General features: G+C 50.6%; 1 protein-coding gene across 1 annotated transcript in view; it reads left to right on the top strand.

Moving 5' to 3' along the window:
• Positions 1–368: 368 nt before the first annotated feature.
• Positions 369–16277, top strand: part of GARRE1 (granule associated Rac and RHOG effector 1) — a 39450-nt gene continuing 23541 nt past the window's right edge. The window contains exons 1-2 of the mRNA XM_077288621.1: positions 369–619; positions 12804–14009. Coding sequence (XP_077144736.1) covers positions 13524–14009 — 486 coding nt within the window. The 5' untranslated portion in view covers positions 369–619; positions 12804–13523. The remainder of the gene's footprint in view (positions 620–12803; positions 14010–16277) is intronic.

The raw sequence follows: 16277 nt of genomic DNA on the forward strand, positions 1-16277 counted from the left end.
ACTGATCCTGAGTTACATCCTGTATTATACTCCAGAGCTGCACTCACTATTCTGCTGGTGCAGTCACTGTGTACATACATTACATTACTGATCCTGAGTTACATCCTGTATTATACCCCAGAGCTGCACTCACTGTTCAGCTGGTGCAGTCACTGTTTACACACATTACATTACTTATCTATAAGGTTGCTATGGGCAACTGCACATTTAAACTGAAGTAGTTGCTAATAGAAACCAATCAGTTTGCGGCTTTCACTCTCTTTAGAAAACCTGCAAAATGAGAGCGTGAATCTGATTGGTTGCTCTAGGTATCTGCTTGTCCAGTAGCATATAGCACTGATTAGAGGGACGCGCATGCGCGGCACATAATCTCCTATTGCGGTGGCGCGCACGTCTCTCTCTCTTTGGCGCTGTGGTCGCGCACGCCGGAGACCGAGCTTCATGTAACACTGGGGCTGTCCCTGCGAATCAGGCTCCGGAGGAAACTATGAGATTTACCCCGCTCTGTGGAGCCAACGGAGGGGAACATTCCGTGAGGGTAGAGGAGCCGTGACGTCACATCCGGCGGGCGGGGTGTCAGGGACTAGATGGTGAGAGCGGCCCCGGTGACTGGAGCACGGTGAGTTCGGGGCCGTGTCCCCCTTTCTGCTCCCTCCCTATGAGCTGTCGGTGTTACATAGTGGGAGAGGCCCCGCGGCTACTGGGAAACACGGGGGGAGAGGAAGACGCGTCCGTGCTGGGGGCGGCAGAGACTGGGGGCTGTAATACAGGGGGTGTCAGGGCGATGGGGGCTGTAAGACGATGGGGACTGTGGGACTGGAGGTGTCAGGGTGATGGGGGGGCTGTGGGACTGGAAGTGTCAGGGCGATGGGGGCTGTGGGACTGGAGGTGTCAGGGTGATGGGGGGCTGTGGGACTGGAGGTGTCAGGGTGATGGGGGACTGTGGGTCTGGAGGTGTCAGGGCGATGGGGGGCTGTGGGACTGGAAGTGTCAGGGCGATGGGGGCTGTGGGACTGGAGGTGTCAGGGTGATGGGGGGCTGTGGGACTGGAGGTGTCAGGGTGATGGGGGGCTGTGGGACTGGAGGTGTCAGGGTGATGGGGGGGCTGTGGGACTGGAAGTGTCAGGGCGATGGGGGCTGTGGGACTGGAGGTGTCAGGGTGATGGGGGGGCTGTGGGACTGGAGGTGTCAGGGTGATGGGGGACTGTGGGTCTGGAGGTGTCAGGGCGATGGGGGGCTGTGGGACTGGAAGTGTCAGGGCGATGGGGGCTGTGGGACTGGAGGTGTCAGGGTGATGGGGGGCTGTGGGACTGGAGGTGTCAGGGTGATGGGGGGGCTGTGGAACTGGAGGTGTCGGGGGCTGTGGAACTGGAGGTGTCGGGGGCTGTGGAACTGGAGGTGTCGGGGGCTGTGGAACTGGAGGTGTCGGGGGCTGTGGAACTGGAGGTGTCGGGGGCTGTGGAACTGGAGGTGTCGGGGGCTGTGGAACTGGAGGTGTCGGGGGCTGTGGAACTGGAGGTGTCGGGGGCTGTGGAACTGGAGGTGTCGGGGGCTGTGGAACTGGAGGTGTCGGGGGCTGTGGAACTGGAGGTGTCGGGGGCTGTGGAACTGGAGGTGTCGGGGGCTGTGGAACTGGAGGTGTCGGGGGCTGTGGAACTGGAGGTGTCGGGGGCTGTGGAACTGGAGGTGTCGGGGGCTGTGGAACTGGTGGTGTCGGGGGCTGTGGAACTGGAGGTGTCGGGGGCTGTGGAACTGGAGGTGTCGGGGGCTGTGGAACTGGAGGTGTCGGGGGCTGTGGAACTGGAGGTGTCGGGGGCTGTGGAACTGGAGGTGTCGGGGGCTGTGGAACTGGAGGTGTCGGGGGCTGTGGAACTGGAGGTGTCGGGGGCTGTGGAACTGGAGGTGTCGGGGGCTGTGGAACTGGAGGTGTCGGGGGCTGTGGAACTGGAGGTGTCGGGGGCTGTGGAACTGGAGGTGTCGGGGGCTGTGGAACTGGAGGTGTCGGGGGCTGTGGAACTGGAGGTGTCGGGGGCTGTGGAACTGGAGGTGTCGGGGGCTGTGGAACTGGAGGTGTCGGGGGCTGTGGAACTGGAGGTGTCGGGGGCTGTGGAACTGGAGGTGTCGGGGGCTGTGGAACTGGAGGTGTCGGGGGCTGTGGAACTGGAGGTGTCGGGGGCTGTGGAACTGGAGGTGTCGGGGGCTGTGGAACTGGAGGTGTCGGGGGCTGTGGAACTGGAGGTGTCGGGGGCTGTGGAACTGGAGGTGTCGGGGGCTGTGGAACTGGAGGTGTCGGGGGCTGTGGAACTGGAGGTGTCGGGGGCTGTGGAACTGGAGGTGTCGGGGGCTGTGGAACTGGAGGTGTCGGGGGCTGTGGAACTGGAGGTGTCGGGGGCTGTGGAACTGGAGGTGTCGGGGGCTGTGGAACTGGAGGTGTCGGGGGCTGTGGAACTGGAGGTGTCGGGGGCTGTGGAACTGGAGGTGTCGGGGGCTGTGGAACTGGAGGTGTCGGGGGCTGTGGAACTGGAGGTGTCGGGGGCTGTGGAACTGGAGGTGTCGGGGGCTGTGGAACTGGAGGTGTCGGGGGCTGTGGAACTGGAGGTGTCGGGGGCTGTGGAACTGGAGGTGTCAGGGCGATAGGGGCCTGTGGGACTGGAAGTGTCAGGGCGACGGGGGGCTGTGGGACTGGAGGTGTCAGGGCGACGGGGGGCTGTGGGACTGGAGGTGTCAGGGTGATGGGGGGCTGTGGGACTGGAAGTGTCAGGGCGATGGGGGCTGTGGGACTGGAGGTGTCGGGGGCTGTGGAACTGGAGGTGTCAGGGTGATGGGGGGGCTGTGGAACTGGAGGTGTCAGGGTGATGGGGGGGCTGTGGAACTGGAGGTGTCAGGGTGATGGGGGGGCTGTGGAACTGGAGGTGTCAGGGCGATGGGGGACTGGGGGTGTCAGGGCGATGGGGTGCTGTGGGACTGGGGGTGTCAGGGCGATGGGGGGCTGTGGGACTGGAGGTGTCAGGGCGATGGGGGGCTTTGGGACTGGAGGTGTCAGCTGTTCAGCCTGAGCCGCTTTACATGGTGGAAATCTCCTCCCAGCATTGAGGTGACTGTTATAACAATTGCTGAGAGTTGTAGTGTTTAAGAGGCTGGAGATGGGATTATAAAGGTCACTGGTGCAGACTTTTCGATGGTGATCTGAGCTCGGACCCCCGTACTGCGCCTGTGTAGTGGTCTCCGCCAGGCCTTGCGTACTGAAGCACATAGATACAAGTAGTGTGTAGTCCTGTCAAGGACGTACCGTGGGGTTTTCCACAATGGGGCTCAGAATGCAGAACAATTTAATATAAATCTGTAGTCCACGTTTTTCCTCACTGCCAGTTTCGGACATTGCGTTGCGGTCACGTCCCTTAGCCATGTCTTGATTGAAGTTTTCAGGACGGGGCTGTAGTTTATTTAGGTGGTCCGCTCCCTCAGTGGGAATATTTAGGAAGAGCAGGGTGGGGGCTCCTCTGCTTATGTAGGAAGTGGCAGGTTATTTAAGGAATGGGTGGCATTTAAGAATGACATGGCCTCTTGCATTTTTGAGGGGGAGGGGTAATTAAAGGGTCTTTGTTCACATTGTGAATGGAGCTGTTTTCAGTGATTTACTGGATGCTCTTAAATATGTTAGACCCTCATCTGTGACAGCATAGGTGGTCACATAGGCAATTACATAGGTGGCAGGCAGGAAGACCTTGCCAGTGCAGACAGTAGACCTCCGTCATATGCACTGATGTCTGGAGCAATGGCTCCTGCAGGACTTGGCACCGGGCGTTCTCCTGTCTTGGTGTTTGTTGGTGCAGTTTAGACGCTGGTCAGATAGGCTTGTGCCATCAGAATGGGGTAAAAGCGTCGTGGGCTCACGTGAATTTTCCCAGTGACTGATTTTTCGGAGCACTCAGACCTCTGCCCCTTCACCTTGCTGTTGCGATCCCTGCAATCAGATGACGTCTTATGCAATGACCCGGTATGGGGGTCTGCGTTTTGGTGCGTTTTATACTGTAGTCTAGGAGGGACAGACATTTTACATCCGGAGATGAACTGATAGGTCGCTTTTCTGCAACAGTTTAGCTCCAAGTGATTTGTCTATCACATGTTTGGTGCTGCAGGGATTGCTCCTGATGTACAGGCAGGATCCACACCGCCACTTCTGAATGCTACTACATAGGGAATACTGTAGTGATCATTGCAATATAGCCTAGGGTGCCGGATTACCACGAAAAGGACCTTGTAGGGTGTCGGATTACTTTGAAAAGTGCCATATAGGGTGCCGGATTACCGTGAAAAGCGCCATGTAGGGTGCCGGATTACCGTGAAAAGCGCCATGTAGGGTGCCGGATTACCGTGAAAAGCGCCATGTAGGGTGCCGGATTACCGTGAAAAGCGCCATGTAGGGTGCCGGATTACCGTGAAAAGCGCCATGTAGGGTGCCGGATTACCGTGAAAAGCGCCATGTAGGGTGCCGGATTGCAGGGGAAAGCGCCATGTAGGGTGCCGGATTGCAGGGGAAAGCGCCATGTAGGGTGCCGGATTACAGGGAAGAGCGCTATCTAGGGTGCCGGATTACAGGGAAGAGCGCTATCTAGGGTGCCGGATTGCAGGGAAGTGCGCTATCTAGGGTGCCGGATTGCAGGGAAAAGCGCTATGTAGGATGCCGGATTGCAGGGAAGAGCGCTGTGTAGGATGCCGGATTGCAGGGAGAAGCGCCATGTAGGGTGCCGGATATCAGGGAGAATCGCCACGTAGGGTGCCGGATTTCAGGGAGAATCGCCACATTGGGTGCCGGATTTCAGGGAGAAGCGCCACGTAGGGTGCCGGATTGCGGGGAAAAGTGCTGTGTAGGGTGCCGGATTGGCACACATAGTTGTGGAGATGGACACCCCCGTGCTGGCGAGCGGAGGTGGGATCTATATACCTGCTCTGTGCAGGACTATAGAATATAGTGGGGGCTGCTGACACATTGCAGCGCTGCCCGGCTGGATGCTTGTGGTCATCTGTAAAGCACATAATATATGTACAGGGTGGTCTTCTGTGGGATGACGGCGTGGGAACGTGCGAACTGCATTAACTCTATGGTTTTATTATATTAGTTGCTGGTTTTTCTGGGCACACTGGGCCTCGATAGCCCGTCCGATCCCCTTTACCGACCCCTAGATGCCACAATTGCTATTGAAGGGAATGCGGCCGGGATCGGAGTTATCTCCATTCCTGGCCATTACGTTCGAATCCTGTAAGGGCACTGGAGGTGCCGCCATCTCTTTTTACCCTGTGATTGTTGATAATAGTAGTAAATACCAGTATGACCCATCACTGGAGATTAGGATTTTATTCTCCTATCTGTGTTTTTCGCTGGATCAGATAAGTGTTGTCCTCTGTCCGATCACTGGACCCAAGCGTCGCTCTCCTTGTTGTCAGGCTCCTCGTCACGTCTCAGATTTTATCTATATTTTACCGTGTATTTGTGCAGTGAAATCGTCTCTTCTCGATGACTTGGACATTTTCCATCTACATGCGTTTCCACCAGCACGAGCGTTCCAATGACTGCAGAATGTTTGCACTGTTGCCACAGGAGGAGCTACGGTAGATATTATCATAGGACATGCTGGGAGGGATGGCCGGTGGCTGCGTGCTGACGACCTGGTGTCCCTGGCACAAGTCACCCTGCGGCCGTCCCCGCCTTTTTGATTTTTACAGCCTTGCTATTTTTTCTATTAAATGTGATTATCTAAAGTCTTAAGATAAGCGGATGATGTAGGGGAAGAGACCCTGATTTCAGCAATGTATCACTTATTAGGCCGCTTGCTGTATTTTTTTTAATAAAATCCCAGTTTTATTTGCTGAGCCATGTATAACCCCACCCTCATCAGTGATTTGCCAGCTTTCTCTATACACTGTGCATAGGCAGAAAGTTGTCAGTCAATGGTGTTGGGTGGGGTTTACTAGTGATCTCCTGCTTATCAAAACTACAGCAAGCAGCCCAGTAAATGATAAATCACTGGAATCAGGCTCTCTGTCTCTACATGACACTGGTGATGGGGTTTAACAAGCCTTGCAATGTGACTAGGGATTATTCCCGTACCCTTAGAAGAGAAGCCCCCATGTCCTTATGAAGGAATGCAGAAGGATCCCACCCTACACACGGAGAACCTGTTCCTTTTCTATGACTTGTCAGGTGGTAGGTTTCACTGTGATGATAAGGAATGTGAATGGCATGTGATGACCTCACGATGGAGAATTTCCCATGGAGAAGGCTAGCAATGCTGCCTCCTGAGTGCAGCCGCCTCCTGAGTGCAGCCGCCAGAGGGCATCACCATGTGCCCCGGCGTCCAGTTCTGCCCCCATCTGTGAGAGCCGCAGATTTCATCCATTCATATGCAAAGGACAGAATTTGCAAGGAATATACAAAGTTTTGAGGGTTTTTCTCCATAACTGTCTCCAATCTCGTCAGAACCAAAATGAGTAAATCAGGTGGATTATCACTTTCTACACGTCCACACTTAAATGTAATAGTTTATTTTTATTATCATAGTTTACTTTATTTTTCTTCTCCTATTTTATGGCGCTTCCATCCCCCCGCGCGCGTTTTACTTGGTGTCAATGAGCGGTCCTGAATAGCTGCAAGGAATAATGGCCGCTTATCCCAGACTTGTCAATGAGGGACTGGCTGCCGGTTTCCGCCCAAGCCACTAATGAGGACACTGTTTTTGCGTTTTTTTTTTTTCTTTCTTTTCTTTGGAGTTGTTGTACATTCTTGTGGGAACAAGTTTGGATGGAGGAATGGTAAACATCTGCGGGGGCTTTCGGGTAATCCTCCCGACTGTTCGGAGGAAATATGCGGTAATTTCTTGATTCTGTGGTCGTCATCCATCGGCTTTAGCCCCCGACCAGCGGGTAAGAGCGCGATGAGTGATGGAGAAGGGCCACAATTCTAGGTTATTACTATGAGAATACGTGGCCTCGCTACCAACAGCTGGTTTCCTGTAGGAAGTAGTGGGGTCTTCAAGTTATAAAAGTTTAGAGAATTTCTTAGATGTAAACAAGCCGCAGCGAAATATCACTATTATTCTATTATTATTTCATAAGGGAAGATGATAGAAATTAAAATATGTTTGTATGTGTATATATAAGTAGTCATAAATATTTTTTATTTATATTTTTATTATAAATAATGCGTATTTATATATTTTATAATATATATTTAAAAATTTATAATTATATATATTTCAACTTGAATGATGGTTTTACCGTACTTTTTAGATTATTTTATTTTGTATATTTTTATTTTTAATTTTTGTAATACCTTTTTACTTAGATTAGTATTCTCTTTATACACTAATTTTTATTATGCTTGTATGAAACATCTAATTTTTTTGGGGGGATTTTTTTCATTATGAAATTTTTACTTTTCTTATTTTTTTTTTTTTTTAGTTTGGTTAGTCTTCTAGATTTTGATTACTTTTTTTGCTATTTTATTTTTTAGTAGTATTTCTATATGATACACAGTGAATACTTTTACATTTTCCCACCCCTTCAACTTAGTTTATATATTTTTTATAGGCAATAATTATTATTTATTCTTTAAACTTGTGTACAGTAACCAGTGACGTTACCCTCTCGAAGGCGACATTCACTCGTGGCAGATACGTGCGCTTTTCCCAAATTATCAGCATATTACAATGGCTCCAAAGTCGTGTCCCTAGATTGTAAAAAATCTTATCCACCTGCTCTAGAAATTTGGCAGAAATGAATCAACGGAGCGAATTTTACATCTACTTCCTATAAATTTCCGCTGCAGGTTTTCAATGTGGATTTTACCCTTTGTGATGGCACAAATCTGCGTTGGAACGTGGCAAAAGTCTCCGCACTCCGTGGATGAAACGCGCCCATTAATGGGAATTTTTTTTTTAGGTTTGCTGTCATTATTGATGGGGATAAACATGGTGGTTATGGAATAATCCTGAAATGTGGATTACCACCTCCTAAGGGTGACTCGGGGCCCTGCCCAGTATACTCCATTGTGGATGATCCCAGTAAGGACATTCCCCAGAACTCCTCTGCCCTTATCCATGGTAGACCTGCATGTAAGAAGCCATGGCGGCCAGGTCTGGATCCCACTCGTCACACCTAGGATGATGGGGGCGCCGCTTCCTGGCTCCTATACTCTGCTGCTGGCTCCTATTGTTTCAGACTTGCTTGTTTTCTGACCCTTAGGGTACTGTCACACAGTGGCACTTTGGTCACTACAACGGCACGATCCGTGACGTTCCAGCGATATAGTTATGATATTGCTGTGTCTGACACGCTACTGCGATCAGGGACCCCGCTGAGAATCGTACGTCGTAGCAGATCGTTTGAAACGTTATTTCGTCGTCAAGTGTCCCGCTGTGGCGGCATGATCGCAGCGTGTAACAAAGGTGTGCACGATATTCCCAATGTCCCGTATGACTTCTATATCGCAACTACGTCATGAAATTATCGCTCCAGCGCCGTGCATTGCAAAGTGTGACCGCAGTCTACGACGCTGGAGCGATAATCAAGCGACACTGCAACGTCACGGATCGTGCTGTCGGAGCGATCAAAGTGCCACTGTGTGACGGTACCCTTACACTTTTTGGAAAAGTCACGTACGGGCTTTGACCTCCCTTCTTTCCACCTCCATACTTCATTTTGGCCAAAAATAATGGAGCAAAGAGAGGAAATGGCAGACTTGTTATGAATGGGGTGTGTTCGTGTTGGGAGACCCCCCCTTGCTTATGGTTGAGATTGACTGTCAGATTGCTGCCCCCCACCCCCACCCCAAAAAAAAAAAAAGTTATGCTTTACTTCATATAACCTCCCTCAAAAAAATAAATAAATCTGTGATGTGGCTACTATATGCCATGATTCTTTTTGATTAATCCCCCCCCAATTGTGTCCTCGGCCTGAGAAGATGGCGGTCTGCTGAATCCTCCGGCAATCTGCTCCATGTTTTCCATTGTTTCTGAGCCTGGCCGCGGCTCGGATCTGTGAAGTATGCAGACATTTCCTGTTGGCTTTAATATGTCAGAAAGCGATGAAACTTCTTCCCAAACTCTTCTGGTAACCTTCTGTCACCGAATTCCAAGTGACGATGGGATAAAGGGAAATGAAAGCCCCTCTGCCCCTTCCATAGTGCGAGCGCAGCTGCTCGGTCCCAGATGTCATGTTGTCTGACCAATGGCCGACTTCTAAAAATAATGATCTAAATATGTGACCCCCGACATACTACCTTCACAGGCCCCGGGACATTTGTGAAATGTCAGCACAGGACGGCCCTTGTGTTTTCTTAGGAGGTTTTCCAAAGTTTCCGGGGAAATTTCAGCTTCTTGGTCCCGATATTGCGGAGGACCCCAAATAAAATGGCCGCTCACGTGTCTTGCTGGTGGGACTGCCAGTGATCAGCTGACAAATCTGCCTACAGAGCCACCACAGGGGAGATGAAGCATTGCACCGTTTTCATTGAATATAAGACTTTATACAATCCAACACTTGATAACAGGTTGGATCTTCATCTGAATGACCCAGTAATGGCTGCCGGAGTCTTTTTCTCACCTTTCGTCCCCCATATAAGTATTTAGCATTAATTGTGGTTTGGGTCAGGACGGTTCATCGGGTCGGTTGCAGTAGTCTGTGTGGCTTTAGCAGATGGTGCACCGTCCGGGCCCAGTTGTCGCCGTGTCGTCACCTGTTCAGTATAGCTGTGTGTTTCTGTCGTCGTGCTCGCTGACACGTGTTCTGTGCACTCATGTGCGCTGCTTGGTCTGTGTATGGAGGACGCTTTGGACGCCTGCATTCAGAAGGGTAACGGCCTCTTGTAAAAAATGATGTTCCGTAACTTCGAGAGGCGAGAAATCAAATCTTTGTTTATAATGATAAAGTGTCTGCTTACCGTTGGTGAATATAATCCTAATTTTGGGGTCTGTCCCGGAATAGAAAGCAGAATGGGCACCACACATGTAAACAGACCTGAGCTACAATACCACACACGACCTGTAGGCAGAGGGGGCGCTGTTACAGATTGTTCTAATGCTTCTGTGCAACTTAAATGTATCTCATAGGATTGTCATAAGCATTGTGCTGATACATTGTTGTGATGTCACACCTCTGATCTGGAGAAGTGATAGGATTGCGCTGGTTGGTGTGCAGCCTGCCCTGGTCAACGACTGCCGTCACTCCTGACACTGTATACGTGCCCGACCATGGTGGAGTGAGCGGCTGCCAGATATTCCTGCCAGTGGCTTTTCTCCCCTAAAGAATAGAAAGTGTAGATGGGAAATTCAACAATATGGATATGGGCATCCTGTGGCCTGTGGTTCTCGGCCTGTATCTCTATGGCCATAGACTTTTACATAAGCAAAGACTTCAGGCAAGAAGGGTTCTAATTTTAATTTTCAGGGAGCTATATATAACCGAGCAGCCTCTAACAAAGGAAGCGCCAGCGAGATTGTGCGGCCGCTGTTTATTCTGCCGGTCATCAATCTGATAGGACTCTTACACAATGCCAAGCTTGGCTTCTGGTGTTTACGGAGAAACTAAACCAGAGCCGGGCCTGTCCGAGAGGAGACGTCCGGCCGCCTGGCTCAAGACGCCAGAGTTACCATCCGCAGATATCCCCCCCCCCCCCCTTAGTGCCACCTAAGGGTAGTTGCCCTGTAAGTAAGTTAGTTGCCAACCCCTTCTAGAGCTCTTGGACTTTGCCGTAGAGGGTATCTGCCCATAGAGAGACCACCAGGAGAGCTGCGGTTTGTTGGCACAAAGTGCTCCGTCACTAGTTACCCAGTAATCCAGGCGCTGCGATCTGCAGCACAGTCCCGTTCACCAACAATTGGGCTGTAATGCAGAAAGGTAAGCCCCTCCTATGGATAGATGGGGGTCCTGAGGTCCGACTGTTGAGGCATAGCGGGGCCGCAGCGTGTATTGAGCAGTGCCGCACATTTGTTGCAAATATGACCACGATCTCTTCCCGTAACCTGAAAAAATTAGCTTTTCTGCAGCAAAATCTGACGATGTAGCGGAAGACGTCGCTGCCGATTTTCCGATAAATGGTGCACAGCGCCGCTCACTGTCTTATCACTCCTCCTTATATAACTCGTCTGGGTGTAATCCGCCAATTGTACGAGCGCAGCTACTACTAATCCATCCTCGTAAGCCGTAATCTTAATCCGCTGACTAGCCTCATTTATCCGTCACAGTATTAAAGGGACGTGCTACCTATCTCAGAAACACCACTACTTCTGACAATGTAATATTATTACGAGCCCCCGATTCTACTTTGAGGTATCTTTTTTGTGTGTGTGGTGGGGGGGTAGTGGTTAGTAACTGTAGTATAAAGAAGAAAGACACCCCCTCCCTTTATGTCTCAGTGGTTTAGTCTTGTTTCCTAGTCCAGACTTTTTTGGATGAATCCACTTTGCGCTTTAGGGTAATTGCCTTTTAAAGGCAATTGTTCAAGAAAATGTGTTGTGCGGCCTCGCTGATACTGTGACTACCTCAAATGTTTGTTCACGGTGTCATTCCCAAACTATGCATGATCCGTTCCAGGAATGTCTTTCAATACGATTAGCCCTCAGTCCTTTTTTTTACATTGTTCCAGGCTTTAATGCGCTGCTTTAAGAGAAACCATCATAATAATGGCGCCAGTTATGTAATGCCATCTATCCATGGAAGCCATACTGACCTCCCAGAGGCTTTTATGTTTACACTTGGCAGGAGCGGTACGGTACAGCTGTTTAGGCGCTGGTGCCCCGATTAAAAATGAAACCTTTTTTGTAGAGATCCGATATACCAGCCGTGAGATATTGAGCTTAAAAGCCATAGGCAAATCAGTCTGGAAGTGCACTGGAGGCGTGTCATAGAAGCAGTTGTAGAGCAGTGACACGCCCCTGTGCACTTCCAGACTGATACTTCTACGCTTGATATCTCATAAGTGGCACATCGCATCTGTACAAGAAGGGTATAATTTTTATCGGGAGACGAGCGCCTCCTCAGCCGTACCCCTACTGCTGATTTTTCAAGGACTTGTTCACATTTACTGTATTCCCAGACCCCATAGCAGAAATCAGAAAACCTCTCCTAATCTTTCAGGTTGGATTGAATAAGCTGTAAATATTGCCAGTAACACACCGTGACATTGGCCGAGGGGCCGCCGACTTCATTCTATAAAGGGAACATAGTAACTTATTACTGCTACAAGGAATAATAGTTTGTATTCTTAAAGGGATAGTTCCACTAAAACCGCCATCCTCCAGACTTAGTAAAATTGTGCATGGAATAAGTCTCGGGGACTTGTTCCAGAAATGTAATAGTAGGTCTACATTTTTTGGAATTTTTTTTTTATGTCATTCTTAGACAAAGTTCTAAATCAGGTGAGGCTTCAGGGTCCGGCAAGCTTCTTTAATAACCGGACCCCCCCCCCCTTATAAACGGGGTGGTGAACAAATGGTGCATGCACGTGACCCTCCAAAGAACTCAATAATCATTGCATGCCGAAAAAAGTTTTGCAACTTCTTAAAACTTTTGTTTTCCAGTTTCTCTCCAAGTCTGTGAGCTCTGACGGCTGAGGTTTTGTTACATTGTATTAGTTTTGGTTGAAGTTCCTGGTTAAAGTGTAAATGTCCCTGACGACAGGACAATGGCCACTTTCGCTTTGTCCGCTGCCACCGTGCTCCTCCTAGCGAGGCTGTGTAGGAATGTCCTTGAAATAGCAAAAATGTAAAACCTTTTTTTTTTCTTTTTTCCTCTCTCTCTTTTGCCAGGAAATGACCTAGAGGCCTTACAAATACATGGTGTGCATTCTTTCTCCAGAGCAAGCGCAATCTGGGAGCTGCACTTGTTTCCGCTGTAACTAAACTACCTCAACAAAGCCAGAGAGGAAGACGAGGGGAGAGGACGAACGACGAGAGGAGGGGGGACGTCATCCAGCAGCAAATCCCGTCAGAGACCCCCACAGTATTCCAGGCGCAGACTGGATCTGCCGGACTGTAGCACCTACACAAATCCCTCCGGATCGCTTCATACCCACCAGCTGTTGATCAGTGTGTTGGTTGTTATTCTTTTTTTGTTTTGTTTTTTGCCGTGCTGACTTTATTTTTAGTGGAATTTTGTGTTTTGTTTTTTTTTTTCCTGGTTTGGAATAAGCAGAATTATTATTATTTTTTTTTTTTTGCTGCTGCTGGTGACGGAGAAGGGTTAACCGGAGCGAGGCGCACGTATATCAGCTGGCTTCCACAAGTTGTGAACTTGCAGCTGGGCTGCACTGAATGCTAAAAAAAAATAAAAATAAAATAAATCCCTAAGTCAGCGGATCTGCCGCCTCTGTGCTCCGCGCGTACACATTACACAGCCTGCCTTTTGGAAATGCCTTGTAGGAAACCCATGTTTGCCACCCTGCTGTACTATCTGACATAGCCAGGCATCCGGAGAGGTGGGTTCTGTCGGCACGGCTGTTTTAGGTACCTGTGGCTAGTGGGTCACCTATGTATTGCTGCAGTGCACAGGAAAGTAAAATGGACTACAAAAGGCGTTTTTTGCTTGGCGGGTCCAAGCAGAAGGTGCAGCAACACCAGCAGTACCAGATGCCTGAGCTCAGCCGGACTCTGAGCGCACCCTTGGCCTCCACCACCCCTTTGGTATCTCAGGCCAACGCCACCGGCTGCCCTAACCCCTCCACCCACACTACGCCCGTAGCCGACATCCAGCAAGGTATCTCTAAGTATTTGGATGCTCTCAACGTGTTCTGCCGCGCCAGCACTTTCCTCACCGACCTTTTCAGCAGCGTTTTCCGTCATTCGCACTACTCGAAGGCAGCTATGCAACTCAAAGACGTGCAGGAACATGTCATGGAGGCTGCCAGTCGGCTCACTGCAGCAATAAAACCGGAGATAGCAAAAATGCTAATGGAGCTGAGCGCGGGGGCGGCCAACTTTAAAGACCAGAACGAGTTCAGCCTGCAGGATATAGAGGTGAGCCGCGCTTTCTTATTAGAATTGGTAGATAAGGGAATTTGCATGTTTTTTTTTTTTTCTTCCCCTTTAAGAGTGGGGTGGTATTCCGGCATATTACTGGGGTATACCATCACTTTATCATCAGATGGGGGACACTTTGGCCACAGATTTCTAGGTAGAAACATCTATAGATGGTTCATTAAAGTTTTCAATATTTTGGATGCTACAGTTGTGATGCAGACCATGCGTCTCCGTGGTAACAGACTACAAACAAACTATATGTAGTCTGATTTTGCAGTCGCACACTTTTTTTTTTTTTTTTGTTTCTTTCCATTATGCTAATGTACATTTAGACGGTTAAGTAAAAGTAGTGGAAAGTAATAGGGGGATAAGACAGCAGGATTCAACCACAGATTGTCTGTTACCATGGAGATGCATAGGCAGCAGAGGAGCTGTAAAAACAAAACGGTAGGACATTTTTAATCAAGTCTCGTTTGTTGTGTTTTTTTTTTTTTATTGTATGTATATGAGAGTATTGCGAAAAAAAGTATTTGTGAAGGCGGATACATTAAGGGCTGCATAGTAAAATATGTCTTCAAGTGGAAAAGTTTCAGAAGGCTATTACTTGTTCCTTTAAGATCCGGGGAGGTGGGGTTTCTTTATGCGGCCCCTGTGGTCTGTTATCTGGGGTGTCTGTGTGTGTGGCTCCTGCGCTCTGTTATCTGGGGTGTCTCTGTTATTCGGGGTGTCTCTGTACGTGGCTCCTGCGCTCAGTTACCCGGGGTGTCTGTACGGGGCTCCTGCGCTCTGTTATTCGTGGTGTCTCTACGTGGATCCTGTGCTCTGTTACCTGGGGTGTCTGTGTACGTGGCTCCTGCGCTCTGTTACCCGGGGTGTCTGTGTACGTGGCTCCTGCGCTCAGTTACCCGGGGTGTCTCTGTACGGGGCTCCTGCGCTGTTATTCGGCGTGTCTCTGTACGTGGCTCCTGCGCTCTGTTACCCGGGGTGTCTGTGTACGTGGCTCCTACGCTCTTTTACCCAGGGTGTCTGTGTATGTGGCTCCTGCGCTCAGTTACCCGGGGTGTCTCTGTACGGGGCTCCTGCGCTGTTATTCGGCGTGTCTCTGTACGTGGCTCCTGCGCTCTGTTACCCGGGGTGTCTGTGTACGTGGCTCCTACGCTCTTTTACCCAGGGTGTCTGTGTATGTGGCTCCTGCGCTCTGTTACCCGGGGTGTCTGTGTACGTGGCTCCTACGCTCTTTTACCCAGGGTGTCTCTGTACGTGGCTCCTGCGCTCTGTTATTCGGGGTGTCTCTATACTTGGCTTTGTTACCTGGGGTGTCTGTGTACGTGGCTCCTGCGCTCAGTTACCCAGAGTGTCTCTGTACGGGGCTCCTGCACTCAGTTACCCGGGGTGTCTGTGTACGTGGCTCCTGCGCTCTCTTGTTCGTGGTGTCTCTACGTGGCTCCTGTGCTCTGTTACCCGGGGTGTCTCTGTATGTGGCTCCTGCGCTCAGTTACCCGGGGTGTCTCTGTACGGGGCTCCTGCGCTGTTATTCGGCGTGTCTCTGTACGTGGCTCCTGCGCTCTGTTACCCGGGGTGTCTGTGTACGTGGCTCCTACGCTCTTTTACCCAGGGTGTCTGTGTATGTGGCTCCTGCGCTCTGTTACCCGGGGTGTCTGTGTACGTGGCTCCTGCGCTCTGTTATTCGGGGTGTCTCTATACTTGGCTTTGTTACCTGGGGTGTCTGTGTACGTGGCTCCTGCGCTCAGTTACCCAGAGTGTCTCTGTACGGGGCTCCTGCACTCAGTTACCCGGGGTGTCTCTGTACGTGGCTCCTGCGCTCTGTTACCCGGGGTGTCTGTGTACGTGGCTCCTGCGCTCTGTTATTCGGGGTGTCTCTATACTTGGCTTTGTTACCTGGGGTGTCTGTGTACGTGGCTCCTGCGCTCAGTTACCCAGAGTGTCTCTGTACGGGGCTCCTGCGCTCAGTTACCCGGGGTGTCTGTGTACGTGGCTCCTGCTCTCAGTTACCCGGGGTGTCTCTGTACGTGGCTCCTGCGCTCAGTTACCCGGGGTGTCTGTGTACGTGGCTCCTGCTCTCAGTTACCCGGGGTATCTGTACGTGGCTCCTGCGCTCTCTTGTTCGTGGTGTCTCTACGTGGCTCCTGTGCTCTGTTACCCGGGGTGTTTCTGTACGTGGCTCCTGCGCTCTGTTATTCGGGGTGTCTCTGTGCGTGGCTCCTGCGCTGTTTTCCGCAGTGTCTCTGTACGTGGCTCCTGCGC

Source organism: Ranitomeya variabilis, chromosome 2 (genome assembly GCF_051348905.1).
Source record: "Ranitomeya variabilis isolate aRanVar5 chromosome 2, aRanVar5.hap1, whole genome shotgun sequence".
NCBI lineage: Eukaryota > Metazoa > Chordata > Amphibia > Anura > Dendrobatidae > Ranitomeya > Ranitomeya variabilis.